This window comes from Gopherus evgoodei, chromosome 4 (assembly GCF_007399415.2).
Source record: "Gopherus evgoodei ecotype Sinaloan lineage chromosome 4, rGopEvg1_v1.p, whole genome shotgun sequence".
Lineage (NCBI taxonomy): Eukaryota > Metazoa > Chordata > Testudines > Testudinidae > Gopherus > Gopherus evgoodei.
In genome coordinates, this window is record NC_044325.1 from 77,798,753 (window position 1) to 77,815,284 (window position 16,532).

At 41.1% G+C, this 16,532-nt stretch overlaps 1 protein-coding gene across 6 annotated transcripts in view; it reads right to left on the reverse strand.

Moving 5' to 3' along the window:
- LOC115650270 (transmembrane protein 263-like) overlaps nt 1-16,532 on the reverse strand; it is a 351,659-nt gene that overhangs the window by 293,895 nt on the left and 41,232 nt on the right. For 2 of the 6 annotated variants that reach the window (XM_030559969.1, XM_030559967.1), the window contains exon 2: nt 14,196-14,286. In XM_030559969.1, coding sequence (XP_030415829.1) covers nt 14,196-14,286 — 91 coding nt within the window. Of the gene's footprint in view, nt 1-14,195; nt 14,287-16,532 lie in introns of those variants that run through there. The other 4 variants (XM_030559972.1, XM_030559974.1, XM_030559973.1 and 1 more) reach the window with 4 other exon arrangements.

Here is a 16,532-nt window from a genome sequence, read left to right on the forward strand (position 1 = left end):
GGAATATGCAACATTAGGGTCTTCATTTCTTGGTACTGGTCAGTGTTTGCACTGTTAAATGTTCAGTTTATACACTATTTCATAAATAGTTTTGGCGTTGGTTTATTACTGGTGTTTTGGTGTGCTAATGGCAGCTGGCTTGCCTGGCAATGGTTTAATATATTTTATGTACAATAATACATCCATGTTAAAAAAAAAATACTTATTTGATTAAGAAAGTATTACCATCACTGCATCACATCATATAATGCACATTTCAAATAATAAACACATAAGGGACTACTAAAGTTGTACCCAATTTCTCAGTACATTTTTATTTACATCAATCCATAGTTCTTGTCACATGCCTCTCTCCCCATTTCATAAACAGTCATGTTCCCAATAAGAAGTGCAATGCACATCAATCCTCACCGCCCGTGCATAAGCCATCCTTTCATCCATAACTAAAATACTTAACTACTCCCCTACTTCACTGTATGATGTGACAGTACCTCAATTACTGTAATCATTCTACATAACATTCATACACATATTAGTCTCTCTCTTCTATTGGCCCATGCATGGGTGCCTGTTGCATGGGTGCCTCCTGCTCCAAGTGTGACAGGTTCACTTTCTGGGTGAGTGTACCAATTCAGCAATCCATTACTGTCATAAGTCCATTCAGTGGGGGAAATGGCTCACCTTTGGCTTCACAATGACTGTGGACAACACTGATGACACTGGAATCCAAAAACCAGTATGTAAACAGCACCAATGGGATTTCAGTCCACCAAAAAACACATTCAACCACCATTCTATACCTGCTGACAGTGTTGTTAAACTTTATTTCATCAGGTCCTCTGAGATCAGGATCATAAATCAAGGCAAAAGTTGTAACTGAAAGGCTGGTGGTTGATGTTTCTAACCTCACAACATATTTCAGTAACACATATAGTAACACTTCACATTCAATGATAGTACATACAGTCCAAGCAGGATATTAATGTTCAATAAACAAAGACTTAAAATTATACCTCACAAGGCATACTTTGTACAAAAAATATCATAATCATATCACCATGGCAAATATGGGGGTTCCATGGTGCTACTTTGGCATAAAGAGTGTCACAGGTACCCTTTGCAGTTTATGTATATGTCCTTGAGGAGGGCAAACTATGGGCATGAGTCCTGGCAATGACCCCGGCACACTTGGAAACCCCATTCTCTCAAAGCCAGCAATTACTTCAGAGATATCATTTATGCTCAGCAACTTTAGGTAAATCATACACCTCACTGCCTCAGAAAACTCAGCCACACTTTATGGACAGTTGCCTTTCAATGCCAAACTGATTAGCAACAGACTGGAGCAGTCTGCAGTAGCCAGCTTTCAGACGGTGATAGCAACCTGCTTCTGGACCAGTATGACTACCCTCATACATGCATCATGATGCTGGAGGGTCAGAGAAAGCAGCTTACAAAGCTCCAAAAATGTAGCTTTTTTCATGCAGAAGTTCTGGACCCACTGCTGGTCATGACAGGTCCACATGTGCTTGTCACTCTGCTCCAGAAGCGCCAGCGTACATGGGAGGCATCAGCGCCTATAGAGTCATAAGTGGCATCAGCCAGTTCGAGTCTTCCATATCGGTATTGTTGGGGAGGGCGCTAGGAAGCTTAGGATACATCAGTTTGACTCAGGTGTGGTGGCACCTTAAAGACTAACAGATTTATTTGGGCATAAGCTTTCGTGGGTAAAGCTCCCACTTCTTCAGATGCATGGAGTGAAAATTACAGATTCAGGCATAAATATACTGACACAGGAAGAGAAGGGACTTACCTTACAAGTGGAGAACCATTGTTGACAAGGCTAATTCAGCCAGGGTGGATGTGGATAATTGATGAAGAGATGTCAATACCAAGTATCTGTATTTTTCACTCCATGCATCTGAAGAAGTGGGTTTTTTAACCACAAAAGCTTGTGCCTGAGTAAATCTATTAGTCTTCAAGGTGCCACCAGACTCCTTGTTGGTTTTGTGGATACAGACTAACACGGCAAATCCTCTGATACTTGACTCAGGTCTGCGTACTGCTTTGCGGACACTGGAGCCTGGGTCTGGGGCCCAGGTCCAGAAATTCTTAACTGAAGGTCACTGAAAAATGTGGACAATCTAGCCCTGGTCTTACAAACCCAGGATTCACAGATTTGAATCCCACTAACCCAGTGCTTATATTGCAGTGCAGACATACCCAAAGAGATAACTGTATGACATCTTTAAATAAACCCTGCTCATACAGCCTCTGTTCCATATTCTGGTCTCAGTTCACAAGGATATGGAGCAAAGAAATCTGAGGAAGTTAAGTGTAGCTGGATTTGACTTATCACCACATTCTCAATTACCTTCCCAAGTGATGAGACTTCTATTATTCTCTTATGATGATGTAACACAGCCCAATCGATCTCATAGGCAAGACATATTCACTGATATATAGCCATTTCCCTTTTTTAATCACATTCCATTATACCCTATGTATGCCCCTAAATAAATTATTCTCCATGGAAAACATAAGATTTTTTCAAATCTGAAAAATGATTACAGAGAGACTCCACTGTAAGACCACGTGAGGTCCAAAAGCTTGATAGCTCTGAATCAAGACACTTATAAGCTTCATCGCTAAGTGCTCTGAATTTTTTCTTATTTGTTATTTAAAGTAAAACACCCACCAAAGTGTTAAATGCAAAAACCTGCAATATTGTAACATAACTTCAGGCTATAAAACGCACAGTACAAGCAGCACAGCCAACGATGGTGTTAAATTGGAACCCTGCTTTGCATTTCCGTGTCCTGATTTTAACAGTGTGGTCTTAACATTTAGTCAGTACGGGGTGGGATTTTTTTTTGGCATTTAATAGAATTAAGTAGGTGGTTCCTTACACATTCTATTCAACTGTAGTCCCATATCCCTCTACATACCAACAGGTGGCCTAACCAAATATAATTATTTAGACAATAAGACATAATGATGGTCTGTTTGGAGCCAAGAAATGCAGGAACTCTCTGGAAGATAAATGCAGATCAGGAAGAAACAAGAAAATAGCCAAAGTATATAGAGTAAAAATAGTAACATTGATGTTTAACCTTAGCATGGGTCAATTGCATTTTTCATGATAAAGTTCAGCTGTCAGAAAAATGAAACTAGTAGTAGTCAATATGAGCACTTGTTTCTCTCTAGTAGATTCTTGATAGATACTAATTAGCTATTTTAGTGACAGGTTTACAGAGACATTATAAACTGCTGATCAGTTGCCCATCCTTTGGAGAGACCACACTTCTATGGATTACCTCACAAACTGCAGGTCACTCACTGGTGCTGGAAAGTAATGACAATTCTAAATGATCAAGTTCTTCTTCCACTTGTAAGCTAATTTCCAACCTGCTGCAATATTGATTTAAGAATTCCAGATCCTGGCCCTTGTTATAGGCCAGGAGTGTCTGGTATGACCATTTTAATCTTTAAATTTCATATTAAAATCAGTTTATACAGGGCAAGAAAACGATTCTCACCTCATTTGCTTTCTGCATGCTCTGTAGAGTACGCAGGCATTAATTCAGTGCCAAGCAAAATACAAAAATATAAACAACCAAAAATTTTTGTGATAGGAGACAGATAATCCCCATGTGGAGTTTCAGATTTCAGGTAATGATGACTGCGATATTAAGTATGTTAGTGACAGTAAGAGTAAACACCCCACTAGGCAGAGGGGAATATTAAGAACTCAGCATTGGCTAACATGTCTCTTAGCAAACAGAAACAGGCAGGCAAAGTGTGGGAAAAGGAGTGGATAGGAGAGGACAATTCCAAAATGTTAGGTCAGAGAAGCCCACTAACATGCTTTTGGAGCATCCTCCACACATCATTAGAAAAACATCTTATTCCTATCAGCAGTCAGAGAAAGTAGAGATGGATAAAAGCTTTATTACATCGCCATCTAGTAGCTAGTGCAAGGTTGCACCCTACATTATATTTTCTAACGCACTGTAGAATTTGTTTTTAAATGTCTCAAGCGATGTTGCTTCCATCTCTTTCTTTGGGAGACTATGCCACAATTCGTGAAATGTTACACTATGGAGGGTAAGATCTAACATTAAACTACTTTTTTACAGGTCTTTTACAAAAATTCTATTGTTTTATCAGCGTATTTAACAGTGTGAAAACCAAATGACTTTTCATTACCATTTTTCTCAGTGTTCTTTTGGCCTGATTTTGTTAGGAATCCACAAGGTAAGCAGAGGTCATGTCAGTATTGGAGACCACCAATAAAAACCCAGGGTACTGCAAAAAAGTGCTGCAGATGACTCTGAAGGTGGTGTACTTCCCTCCAATTCTATACTAAACCTACATGCCACGCTGGTGTCAAGGAGCACCTAAGTGGCAAAGGTGTCTTCTTTTAGATAATGCAAAAGCGCAGGGAAGAGAGAAAGACAAGAGGCCCTGGCCACTTGTAGTCACCAACACTTATTTGGTATTTAAAAGAAAAACAAAGAAACAAAAACAAGGGTAATATTAATCCTAGTGTCCAAGATAAATACTAGATCAAGTTATTAAAATTTGACTTTCTTAAAATTAGATTAGGAAGAATAGACTGTAGAGGAGTGTTATTGCTGCAGCTATTAAAAAGTTGTGCTCATTCATACCAGATGTGGCTGCATTTGAAGAGGTGGATGAAGTGAACCTTGTGCATTTCCATTTGCAAAAAATCTTTGTGATGAAAACAATACATATTGCCCGTCCCATACCCTTCATACCTGGGTATCTAAAATTAGGCAACTAAATAAAAGCCATTTGATTTCTCACAGATGGATGAGTGCCCACAAATTCCATTGAAGTCAATGGGGGCAACAGGTGCTTAGCTTGATTTTCGGACATTGAACATCTGCTGCTTCTGTTAACTGCAGCAGAACTTGTGAGTGCTTAACACATGCGACAAATCAATTTACATTTATTTTGGTGCCTAACTTGAAAATTGTGTGTGCGCAAATACCTGTTATTTGTTATATACATCCCATCCACACATTTAGACTTTACACATTTTAAAGTACAAAATATAAACTGTCACTTTAATTATGGAATAAGATATGTTCCCCTGCCATATGAAACACACATGACCAGATGTACTTTTTTTTTTAAATAGACCCTTTCCCAGAACCATTTACTAATAACTAGAAAAATTTATTTTCTGTCTAAAGAAGAGAAGCTCCTACTGGCTCTTCCACTTGAAATTTCTTTACATTTTGATGATGCATACTTCCTATAAGTACTGTACGAAGGCAAACCATGAGTATACATGTAGAATGGGCAGAGTATGAACACCTTCAGGAGAAAACTAGACATGGTGTGGGCTGGAGAGGGAAGATGGTGAGCAGCCAAAGAAACATCTCATTATATCATATGAGATTGGGAGAAGTAGAAGCAAGCGTAGGGCTGAGGGAAAAAATGAAGCCAAGAATTTAAACAACATTCATGCTGTTTCTAGGAGCGAGTGTAATATGGCTGCTGAACTGGAAGTTCATGCTGTCAATGATAAGTCTCTTACTGTAATAACTGCGAGCGGGTGCTACACCAAGAATCTAAAAGCAATCTGAAATTAAAAATACCAAAAAGAGCTCATCAAGAAGCGTAGTGAAATAAAACATGTGAAAGTATAGCTGACCGTTGTGGAACCTGGAAACATAAAAGAAAATCTTGGCTGCCTTTAAAATAAAAGGAATAAAATAAAACAATGGGAGGTGCATAGGCTAGACTGATGTTAAAATGTTTTACAAGCCTGGCAAAAAAATGTTAAGGCAGACCCTGCGTAGAGGGTATGGCTGATGCTCTAGGTCAGCCCTCTCTGCAGACACGTGAACTATTTTGGAGGACAGCAGAGAAATCAGCAAAGTCTGTTGGGGGGGGGGGAGAAGAGAAGATAAGTAAGAATTGTTATTCTCATTTTATAGATGGGGGGAAACTGATTTTCAGAGAGGGGAAGTGATTTGTCCAAAACCACACAGTAAGTCACTGGTATAACCAGGAACAGATTACAGATCTCCCAATTCTCAGCCCTTTATCTTAAGCGCAAAATCATTCTCTTTCTTTCTTTCTCCCTCCCTCCCTCCCTCCCCCCCCCCTTAGGGCTTCATGGACATAACTTAGGGCAAAAGGTTTTCCACTAGCCATAAAAACACAAAAAAGGCAGAAGCTGTAGCCAACCACCAAGCAATTGGTTTAAGATCTACTGTGCAAAAAAGATGTCATTGTCAGAGATTCAGTTGGACAGAACCTTGGAAAGCATAATTGACTGATGGCAGCCCAGTACGGCTTAGCAAAAGATGTGGTTTTGCTTAACTGATTTGCCAGAGCATGACTGAAAACAGTTATGTAGCAGACTAACTGAATGCAGTGGATGAAACACTCAGTCTCACAAGGCATTTTAATAAGGTTTAATTCTTTAGATTGGCTAAACAAAGATTATGGTACAGGTCTTAATATAGATCACTTGAAGGGAAACTGGGAGCCGGTACAAATAGGAACTTTGTGACAGGGAATTACATCACTACCATTTGGATACGCCAGGGATCACCTTCAGGGACTATTTTATACCATGCTTTAAAAGTAAGACAAAAACTTGCAGGTAGCAGAATCAAGGTTCATGTTTGTAGCACTCCTGGGATGGGATTTAAAGCTATGACCCTTTGGTCTCCTGGTTGTAGTAAGATGAGGCCCTGAAATACAAACTCTTGTGTCAGAGGCCTAGTCTAAGGCCTGAACCAAAGTACTTCTAGGCATTGCTAAGCAAAAGCTGGGCTGTGAGCCAGAGGCAGGCCTCACTCACAGAAGTTGGTGAGAAGAGAGTTGTTAGAAGCAGGTGCATTCATGCATACAAGGGCTAACAAGAGGAACTTGTGCAAAGATGGCACCTGGACAGCCTGATACAAGGACACTCCATAGACACAACAACGAACAGGCAGGTGTATCTTAAAGACAGGACAGCATGATGGATAGATCTGTTTGTCTGGAACAACATGATCAAAAGGGAGACAGCACCCTAATGAGCCAAGGGGCTGTACCTCAATATGTCACTAGGGATGACTAATCTGTCCTGTAACTGTATAAAAGCAGGTCCTGGAGTGCACATCTTTGTCCAGCCTAGGGGGCAGTGAGGTGTCCCACCACTGACTGAGCTGTGTCCATTGCCAGGGGGCACATATTTGTAGTATGTCCTGTAGAGTCTATAGGAAACTATTACTGTGCTTCGTTTGACAATATACCTGGCTCGGGTTCCTTCGTACCTTACTAGAGTCTGTGGTCTTTGGGGGTTCTCTCAGGGTTTGCTGTGTCAGCTATCTACGCAGAGCCAGGGCAGCATACAGAGGGAACATGCATGCAGCCGACTGTTATCATTATCGAACAAGAGCAGAGCACCACACCGGTAGCTACTGACAGCACTGGTAAAAGTTCGTCTCCAGTGCAGACACTGCAGTGCTGGGGGTAAGAAGAGGAGAAAAGCCCATACACTTAATTTGTCTCAGTGACTGTAAATAGAGAGACTGGCTCCAGCAATATTCTAGATGCACAACAGTCCCTAGATTGAAATGCTTAAAGCAGTGGTCAGAACCCAACAGAAGTTACCTACATTAGCCCTAAATATTTAGGTCTAAAGTTGAAACTGAACATGTGGCTGGCCCTTTGAGAGCTCTCTGATCCTCAAGGTAATACCCAGAGTCCATGGCTTCCAGAAGAACATGGCCTAGCCCATCAAAATTTATGCACATATACCCAAAGACAGTAATCTGTGGGCAATGCCAGTACATACTGTAAGAACTCAGCTGTGAAAGTGTCCCTGTTGATCCATATACCAACAGAACAAGAAAGAGTTAGGTCCTGCTGCAAGGGCATAGGAAATACCCTGATGCTTAGATACACTTGGCTACCACGTGTACTGCACGTGGGATGAAAATATCACATTTAACCCCCACATCTTTATTCTACAATAAAGTCAGTAACTGTTAAATATGCATCCATGGAATGGATGATAGTTTTAAATCCAATCCTAGAGCCTAATATCAGCTATTTCTATCCTGCTGCAATAAACACTACTGCACATTGGTGTAGCACTTTTCTCCTGAAGGATCCCTCACGCACCATACCATGTGCCCCTGTAAAAGGCTCTAATGCATTTTGGCACTGGGGTACACATAGAACTAATGAAATGCAGCCACTTTTTAGGTAGTGACAGCAAGCAAACAGTGCTCAGCATATTGCAGCACAGTAGGTGAGGGTAAGTTTTGGGAAAGACCCTGCTGTCACACCTTGTTCAACAGTAAGTGTTCCAGGATCTATGACAGGAGTGGCCAAACTTACTGACCCCCCAAGCCACGTACAATAATCTTCAGAAGTTCGAGAGTCACAAGACACACACAACCTGCTCTGCGGAGCAGTGCCTGCTGGGGCCCGGGGCTTCTGTTCTGACACCCTCTTGCAGGTCTAAAGCCCTTAAACTTCCCTCCCTGCAGTGCAGAAGCCTCTAGTTCCACCACCCCACCTCAGGGCAGAAGCCCCCAGTCCCACCATTCCACTACAGGGCGGATGCACCGATCGCCCTCTGCCCAGTCTGGTAGGGAGACAATTGGGATGGGGATGTGAGGGGGGCTCAGCGAGCCGCACTTTAACTGTAAAAGAGCTGCATGAGCTTATGAACCTCAGTTTGGCCAGCCCTGATCTATAATAACCATGCAGAGCTGATGGGCCCTAGTTTTTAGAAGTTCTCATTCAAAAAAACCCTCCTAAAATGAACTAAATAGAATTGTCTGCCTTAGAAGAGATGAAGGTGTCTGCCTCGAATGGAACTTATGGTTCTGAACCATCTATGTTTCTCTGATACTAGACTCACATTTTAGGGCCATCTCCTCCAAACAGTTTGCTAATAAGAACTTTAGTGTTTACTACTTAGAAAGATCTCAAACCTCCATCAGAGGAGAACTGGTTTATAAACTTCCAACGGGGGGTGGAGGAGGGGGTCCTCCTACTACTGTCATAACTAATAAAGTAACCTTGCAGTCAGACATGACCCACCAGTATTAAGGTTAAAACATGCTAAATCTAATTTACAGCTTTATGTTCCCACAGTTTAACGTGCCACAACAAACAGCCCGGAAGTACGACAGGTCACCAGAGCAAAACAGGGGTCTGCCTTTAAAACAAACTTGTTACACTCCAGAATTTGCTGACCTTCACTGCTAGGTGCTGTCAGCTCCTCTGAACTACTGTACACTGCAAAGCATTTAGCGCATCATCAGGGTAAGAAGCACTTCATACAATGCAAGTTACTATCATTAACCTTTTGCTAAAGGCACTTTCTTATTACACAGGATATGGACCAGATCAAAGAGTAAGGAGATGAAAAAAACAAAGTAACATGAAGTAAAAAAGGTAAAAGACTGCTAGGCATACTAGCACCAAACCCCTAAAATTGAGGGGGCTGATAAAGCCACCCATGTGGTATCACAGAGCAGTTTGTAGGACTAAATACTTTATCTCACCCCCATCCAAAGAGGCAATCAAGGTATCTAAAACTTCTGACACACCACAGATTTCATGCACCACAACTTATAAGAACATTTTCTCCAAAGCAGGCCCTGGGAGAAACAGGAGGAACAGATTATTTGGCAACTGCTGCATTATTAAGCATGCTGCGCCCTCTTGTGTCTACACAAGGAATTCTCAACAAAAACCTTAAAATTGCTATCTGGTGAGAACATTTGCTCTCTGCCCTTTGGCAGGTTAAATTTTACAAGAATAATAAACTTTGATATCATACTAGAGGCCTGACCGTCTTAGTCCAGTCCTTTGCTATCCTTAACAAGACACTCTTACATCATCCTCCATTTGAACTCAAGTAAACAGGGTGTATTGACATAGTCAGTAGTAAGGTCATCTTTCATCACAAGCTAAAATATATACCGTCACCTACAACAGTTGGCTTCAGAGAAGAGTACACAAGTAAAACAAAAGTTAACAACAAAATGTGAAATATTAATAGTACATACTGGAGCTTGGTTAAGGATAGAAACCCCCCTTACCAATTTCTAACCTAGGCCTGGTCTAAACTAGGAACTTACATTGGTATATCTACATCTCTTAATGGTGTAAAAAAAACCACACCTCTGAGAGATGCAGCTATACTGAACTCATCCCCGGTGTCGACAGCACTAGGTAAATGGAAGAATTCTTCTGTCAACCTAGCTACCGCCTCTTGGATGGGTAGATTACCTGTAGCAACGGGAGAAGCCTGCCCGTCGGCATATGTAGTGTTAAATGTAAACATACCCCTAGACAATTACCTTAGCTGGCGTATCCAAAATTTCTTCCTTACGTGATTTATTTGCAACTATACATTATAGGAATATTTTAATGCCTCAGATGTTATCAGGCTGACAGAGGGACATTAGAAAGCAGAGCAACACTATATTACTCATCACACTTATGTAAGCTTATCCAAGATAAATGTAGTTTTAATGTCACCATTTGAAATTAAGCTTTTCCCTACTCATGTTGCACTTGTGAAACTCATATGCATGAGAAAAGGTGCTTTGTGGCTAGACAGCTCTGTTCTAGTCACTGAGGATACTGGAAAGACAAGAGAGTAAAACCAAACGAGTTAGAAGTCCTGCATTTGCAGAGGAGTGTGCTACAGTATTATTCAGAAACACAATACAAACCCTGTAGGACCAGCTTTTGATTTTACTTTATCTTTACATATAGTACAGTACCTTCCAATTCCCCTCCCTCCTGGATGAGATTAAATGCACTTCAGTCTGGAAACTGAAGTCACTATGATGCAACTTAATGAAATATTGGACTGAGCCAAAAGAGCAGACACTCTAGAAAGCCTGCCGTCCCTTGTGCTCTCATTATAAGAGGGCAAACAGACACTGTCTCCAATTCATAGATGCCAGGAAACAAGAGAGCAGCACAGTTACAACATGAATAACTATTTTTTGCAAAGCATTTGATTTAACTGGGAAAATGTTATCAAGAGGACAGGCAGCAATAAAAGAATGATTGCAAGAAGATGGTGCTTAGTTACATCTTCTATTAAAAGAACTTCAAAGATTTATTCTTATTGTATGCCATTTTTGTAATGGCTCTTGTAGCTAAGCTCTTTTCCCATCTCCTAGAATCTCTGTAATAAGTATAGCACGTATATATTGTTACAACCACAGCTTGTGAACTAACAGAGCTTGCTTAATTTCATCAACATACAGGACCACCTGTAACCCCAGCACAATCCTATGGTTTATTTTATGGCAGTTTTTCCACCTCTTCTTTGCTTCCCAGAGGACAGCACAGAAGAGGGTAGATATTCAGCATCCTGAGGATCCATCCGTCTCATTTTGCTACATTTAATTGCACTTTACAAATCAAAGGTAGGCTTGGAGATCAGTATGTAAGACAAGGGACATATCTCTACTGCCCTGATTGTTTACCGGTTGAGTATTTCACCTGTCATATCATCCAATATATTTCTGTCCTAGTATCAGCAATGATGGAAAGAGCTGGAGAACATGTGCTTATCCTAGACTGCTCAACAATGCACTCAAGATGAAATATATCTGCCAACATTAACATGTTTTTCTATCACCCTTCAACCTGGCTGGATGACAGGCAAATGCAAAAGGCTTCTCTTGCAAGTTCCTTGACCAAACATTTTATCACAAGCCTTACATTAATTGCTTCAGGAGAATGAAGACACTGGTTAAAGGCCAGGTATGGTGAAAGCTGCAAAAAGTATTCCCTGTATTGTAACATTGATGACATCCTACCATTTGAGGATTATTCAGTCTTTAAATTCACTTTAATCCTGACTCAGAGCAGTAACCGAGATCTTTACCCCCATGATGTGTGGTGGTTGCATCCTGGCTTAACCTTATTACAAACAGAGATGAGACCATTACGTTTCCCTCACTTAGGTTCAAAACACTGTCCCAAAGACTAAAAGGCCAGACAGCTCTCTGTTAACCCACCAATAATTCTAAAACTCCAGAGAGCTTGCAGATTCGAGGCAAAAAAGAATTTGAACAAAACAAGCATTCAGGTGCCTTTAGTGACCATTTAGGGGCTGGTCCACACTGGGGGGGGGGGGAAAATCGATCTTAGATACGCAACTTCAGCTACGTGAATAACGTAGCTGAAGTCGAATATCTAAGATCGGATTACTCACCCGTCCACACTGCACGGGATCGATGTTCGCGGCTCTCCGTGTCGATTCCGGAACTCCGTTGGGGTTGATGGAGTTCCGGAATCGATATAAGCTTGCTCGGGGATCGATATATCGCGTCTAGATTAGATGCGATATATCGATCCCCGAGCAATCGATTTTAACCCGCTGATACGGCGGGTAGTCTGGACGTGGCCTCAGATGTCACACCCATCACAAGAAATCACTCACTGTATTTCTATTTTACAGAAACACCATCACATCTGATAGTTTGATGGCCTCACAGCTGGCAAAACACAAGGATCCCCACTGGTTCCACAAAGTAATATTGTGGCCAAAGGAACAGCAATCCTCCTATATTATGTAGTTAAAAATCCATTTAGTCATCAACTTAAATACAGTATGGGAATTCACAGCCTTTCCACCTGGTACCAGTACACCTTGAAAGTTTAAGGTAGCAGTAGGAAGAGGACCTGGAGAAGTCAGAATTGCACCTACCTCCATATTACAATCTACTAGTAAAGAACCAGCAGAGCATGCAAGGCAGGAGAACAAGTACTTGGCACTCAACAAGGAAGCTACAGCAGAATGCTGAGCAAGGAGGTGACAGAGCTATTCCACCTAGTACACATCCCCTTGGAGACTGTGACTGTCACTGCGTCGCCTACATAAAAGATGAGCTCTTCCCTTTAAGGAAAGTAATTAGAAGGACACAATAAAAAAGTTTATGTTCCCACTGACATCGGACAGGCTAGAGTCCTTGCCCCCCCTCTTTTTTTTTTTTTTTAAATAGTAAATTGTTAATAAGAGCTCACCGCTTTCTGGGTTAAGCCTTCCAGAGAGATTATGGATAATTGTATTTTTTAAAAGTCACTGAATGGAAGCAAGTAAAAGCTAGAGATGAATCATATGTGCTGCAGTGTTCGCAGCTTCTATTCAAAGGAAAGCAGCACCTATTTTGCTCAGCACAGCACTGGAAACAGTCACACAGTGAGAAGAGATTTGTTCCCTGTATAATCTAAGCCACAGAATTAGAAATAAGGTTTTTAATTAAAATTGGCATTTCTGATCCTCCTGCTGACTGACAGCCTCTTCCTCAGACTGCTAAACCAGTTTCCAAGAAATGGCAAAAAGAAAAAAAAAATCTGGCAAACCTATAAAACCTGGATTTGATTACTCTGCACTGGGGATGGTTCATATAACAGGGTACTGCAGAGAAAGGCAAGAAGAGACAGCAGATAACCTGCTAAGGACATTTTCCCCATGATTACAGTAAATCACAATTAAGACAAGATAGGAACTAGTTTTCCTCAGCCCACAAGCAGGACAATTTTAAATCAGAAGCTTTATTTTCAGAAGGGATGTCTACTCTGGAACTGAAAGTTATAACTTCCACATTGAGCAGATATGCCCATGCTAGCTCTGATTGAGCCAGTGCACTAAAGATAGAAGTGCAACCACAATAGCACAAGTGGCAGGAGGGCCTACCCACTCTGAGTACGTACCTACAATCCTGTCTGAAATTGTACTCAGTAGCAGCGGTTTGAGTGACAGGAGGGCTAGCTGCCCAAGTATAATCCCCTCTGAAACCATAGGTACATGCTCAGGGCTGCTGGCCCCTCCCACTGCTTAAGCTGTTATGGCTACATTTCTATTTTTAGCACACTAGCTCAAAGTAGTGTGTGTATTTCTACTTAACCTGGAAATTGCACCTTCCAGTTCCACTGCAGACATACCCAAAGAGTCCAGTTTCTACATGAGAAACAGTACATATGCTTCAACATGTGCAGCTTTCTTTGAACAGAAGCTCCTGCTGAGAGGCCAAACTCAGCTTTCAGCATTAGCAAAGGTTCTTACCCCCCCTTCAAGACAGAAAGGCCCTGCGTCAGGAAAGCTGTACTGGCCAACGAGGAACAGTCTCCCAATGGGTTATAAGGAGTTCATCCTGGTGGTAGTACTGTACCTTCAGGAGGCTCCTCCCGCAGATGAGGGGGCAGTTCTTCACTGGTTGTCTCTGCTTCATCTTCCACCATCTGTGTTTCCGAGCTGGGTCCCTATAGGAAAGAACAGCAAGGAGGACTTAATTTTAGAAGAACCACCACAAGAAGGATTAAGGATTGGAAAATATGCTTTATAATGAAAGGCTCAAGGGGCTTGATCTATTTAGCTTAACGAGGAGGAGGGAGAGAGGTAACCTTTTATTTACCCTACTTTACATTAAGGTGAAACTCAGCCGGAGAAGTTAAGTGAAGTGACATGATCACAGTATAGAAGTACTGTATGGAGAGAAGAAATTTGATAAAGGGCTCCTCAGTCTAGTAGACAAACTTATACCAAGAACCAACCACTGGAAGTTGAAGCTAGACAACTTAGACTAGAAATAAGGTGCAGATTTTTAAATCGGGAGGGTGATTAGCCATTGGAACAATTTATCAAGTGCTGTAGTCGATTCATCATCACTGGAAATTTTTAAAATCAAGATTGGATGTCTTTCTAAATGATATGCTCTAGTTCAAATGGAAATTATTTAAGTCCTATGGCCTTTTATACAGGAGGTCTCACACTCAGACTTTAAGGTCAGAAGGGACCATCGTAATAGTCTAGTCTGATCTCTTGCTCAGTTGCAGGCCACAGAACCTCACCCACTCCTGAAACAGACCCGTAACCTCTTGCTGAGTTACTGAAGTCCTTAAACCATGATTTAAGGACTTCATGTTACACAGACTCCACCATTTACACTAGTTTAAACTTGCAAGTGACCTGTGCCCCATGCTGCAGAGGAAGGCAAAAAAAACCCAGGGTCTCTGTCAATTTGATCTGGGGGGGAAATTCCTTCCCGACCCCAAATATGGTGATCAATTGGATCCTGAGCATGCAGGCAAGACCCACCAGGCAGATACTCAGGAAAGAATTCCCTGTAGTAACTCAGAGCTCTCCCCATTTAATGTCAGACCAGATTATCACAATTGTCCCTCCTGGCTTTATAATCTATGAATGAAAAAGGCATAAAGGAGGCCAAGGGGCATGAAGTATTTTCAAGGCAAGGCTGAGTGAGCTAGTTTAAAGTCTAGTAGCCCAGTGGACTATCAAAAGCTAATTTTGATTACCCACCCCAAGCTATACATGTACATAGGATACAAAACTGATTCTCAAGCACAATAGCATTTTACCAGATTCTTTTCCATAGATTCATAGACTTAAGGTCAGAAGGGACCATTATGGTCATCTAGTCTGACCTCCTGCACAATGCAGGCCACAGAATCTCACCCACCCACTCCTGGAACAAACCCCTAACCATAGCACTCAATTCAATACCAGTAGTCCTGGGGCCTTTCTAATCCCTATGACTGATATGTTCATAACCTCACATCAGTATGCCACAGGCTACCAGATTTATCATGGACCCTGGTGACAGTCACTTATAGTTAAGATTGCAGAACAGTTTCCATAACCACTCTCACTTTTCACACATGCAACTTACAAAAATGGATGTGAGATTTCCCATGATTTACGTTTGCCTAAAAGCTTTTTTGGTTCAAGGTCAAAAAACAAACAAAGCCTCTTCATCTCTTTTTATATTATGAGAAAGTGAACAAAATACAGACTTCCCTTTGAAAAAAATTCTAACTACAAGATTTTCTTTTATTTTTGGCACAATCCTACAGTAAAAACAAGTGAAATCTGAAGTTTAGTGTGGACAAGAGTCTCATTAGAGAATTGGGCTTTTGCGCGCTTTGAAAATAACTGTGTTTGATTTAACGAGAGATTTGATTTTTTTTTAATCAAACATATGAACATATGCGGCTGGAAATTTACAGTGGTTCACTTAAACATAGGTGTGCTGCTAACATGCTTACATTTACGTCCAATGAGCTGTGGATTTTTTTTTCCCAATTCGAAAATTAAATGCTAGAAAGTGTTATTATCCAACACTAAGACTGTGTTGCATGATCTTTTCCATCTTCCAGCTTATTGAGTTTAAGACTAACCCTGCAGTGTTGCACATCTGTTGTAATTGTGCGTGGGAACGTACAGAATGTGCACTATTTTTTACTTCCATTCTTCTTGTTGAACAGGTAGCTTAAATACTCAGCTACTTAGCCACAGATTTAACATGACAGACAGGAAAATAAAATTGCATATTACTTCATCACAAAGGGTCTGTTATTAAAACAGGCAAGGTATGCTGCTCTGTCATGTTTGCAACCTTGACTTGTGCATACTGTGACTTGTGCAATTTTTACTTGCGGCATTAATGTTAATACAGTCCCTCAAGCAATTTGCTGTAATTAGTAACAGC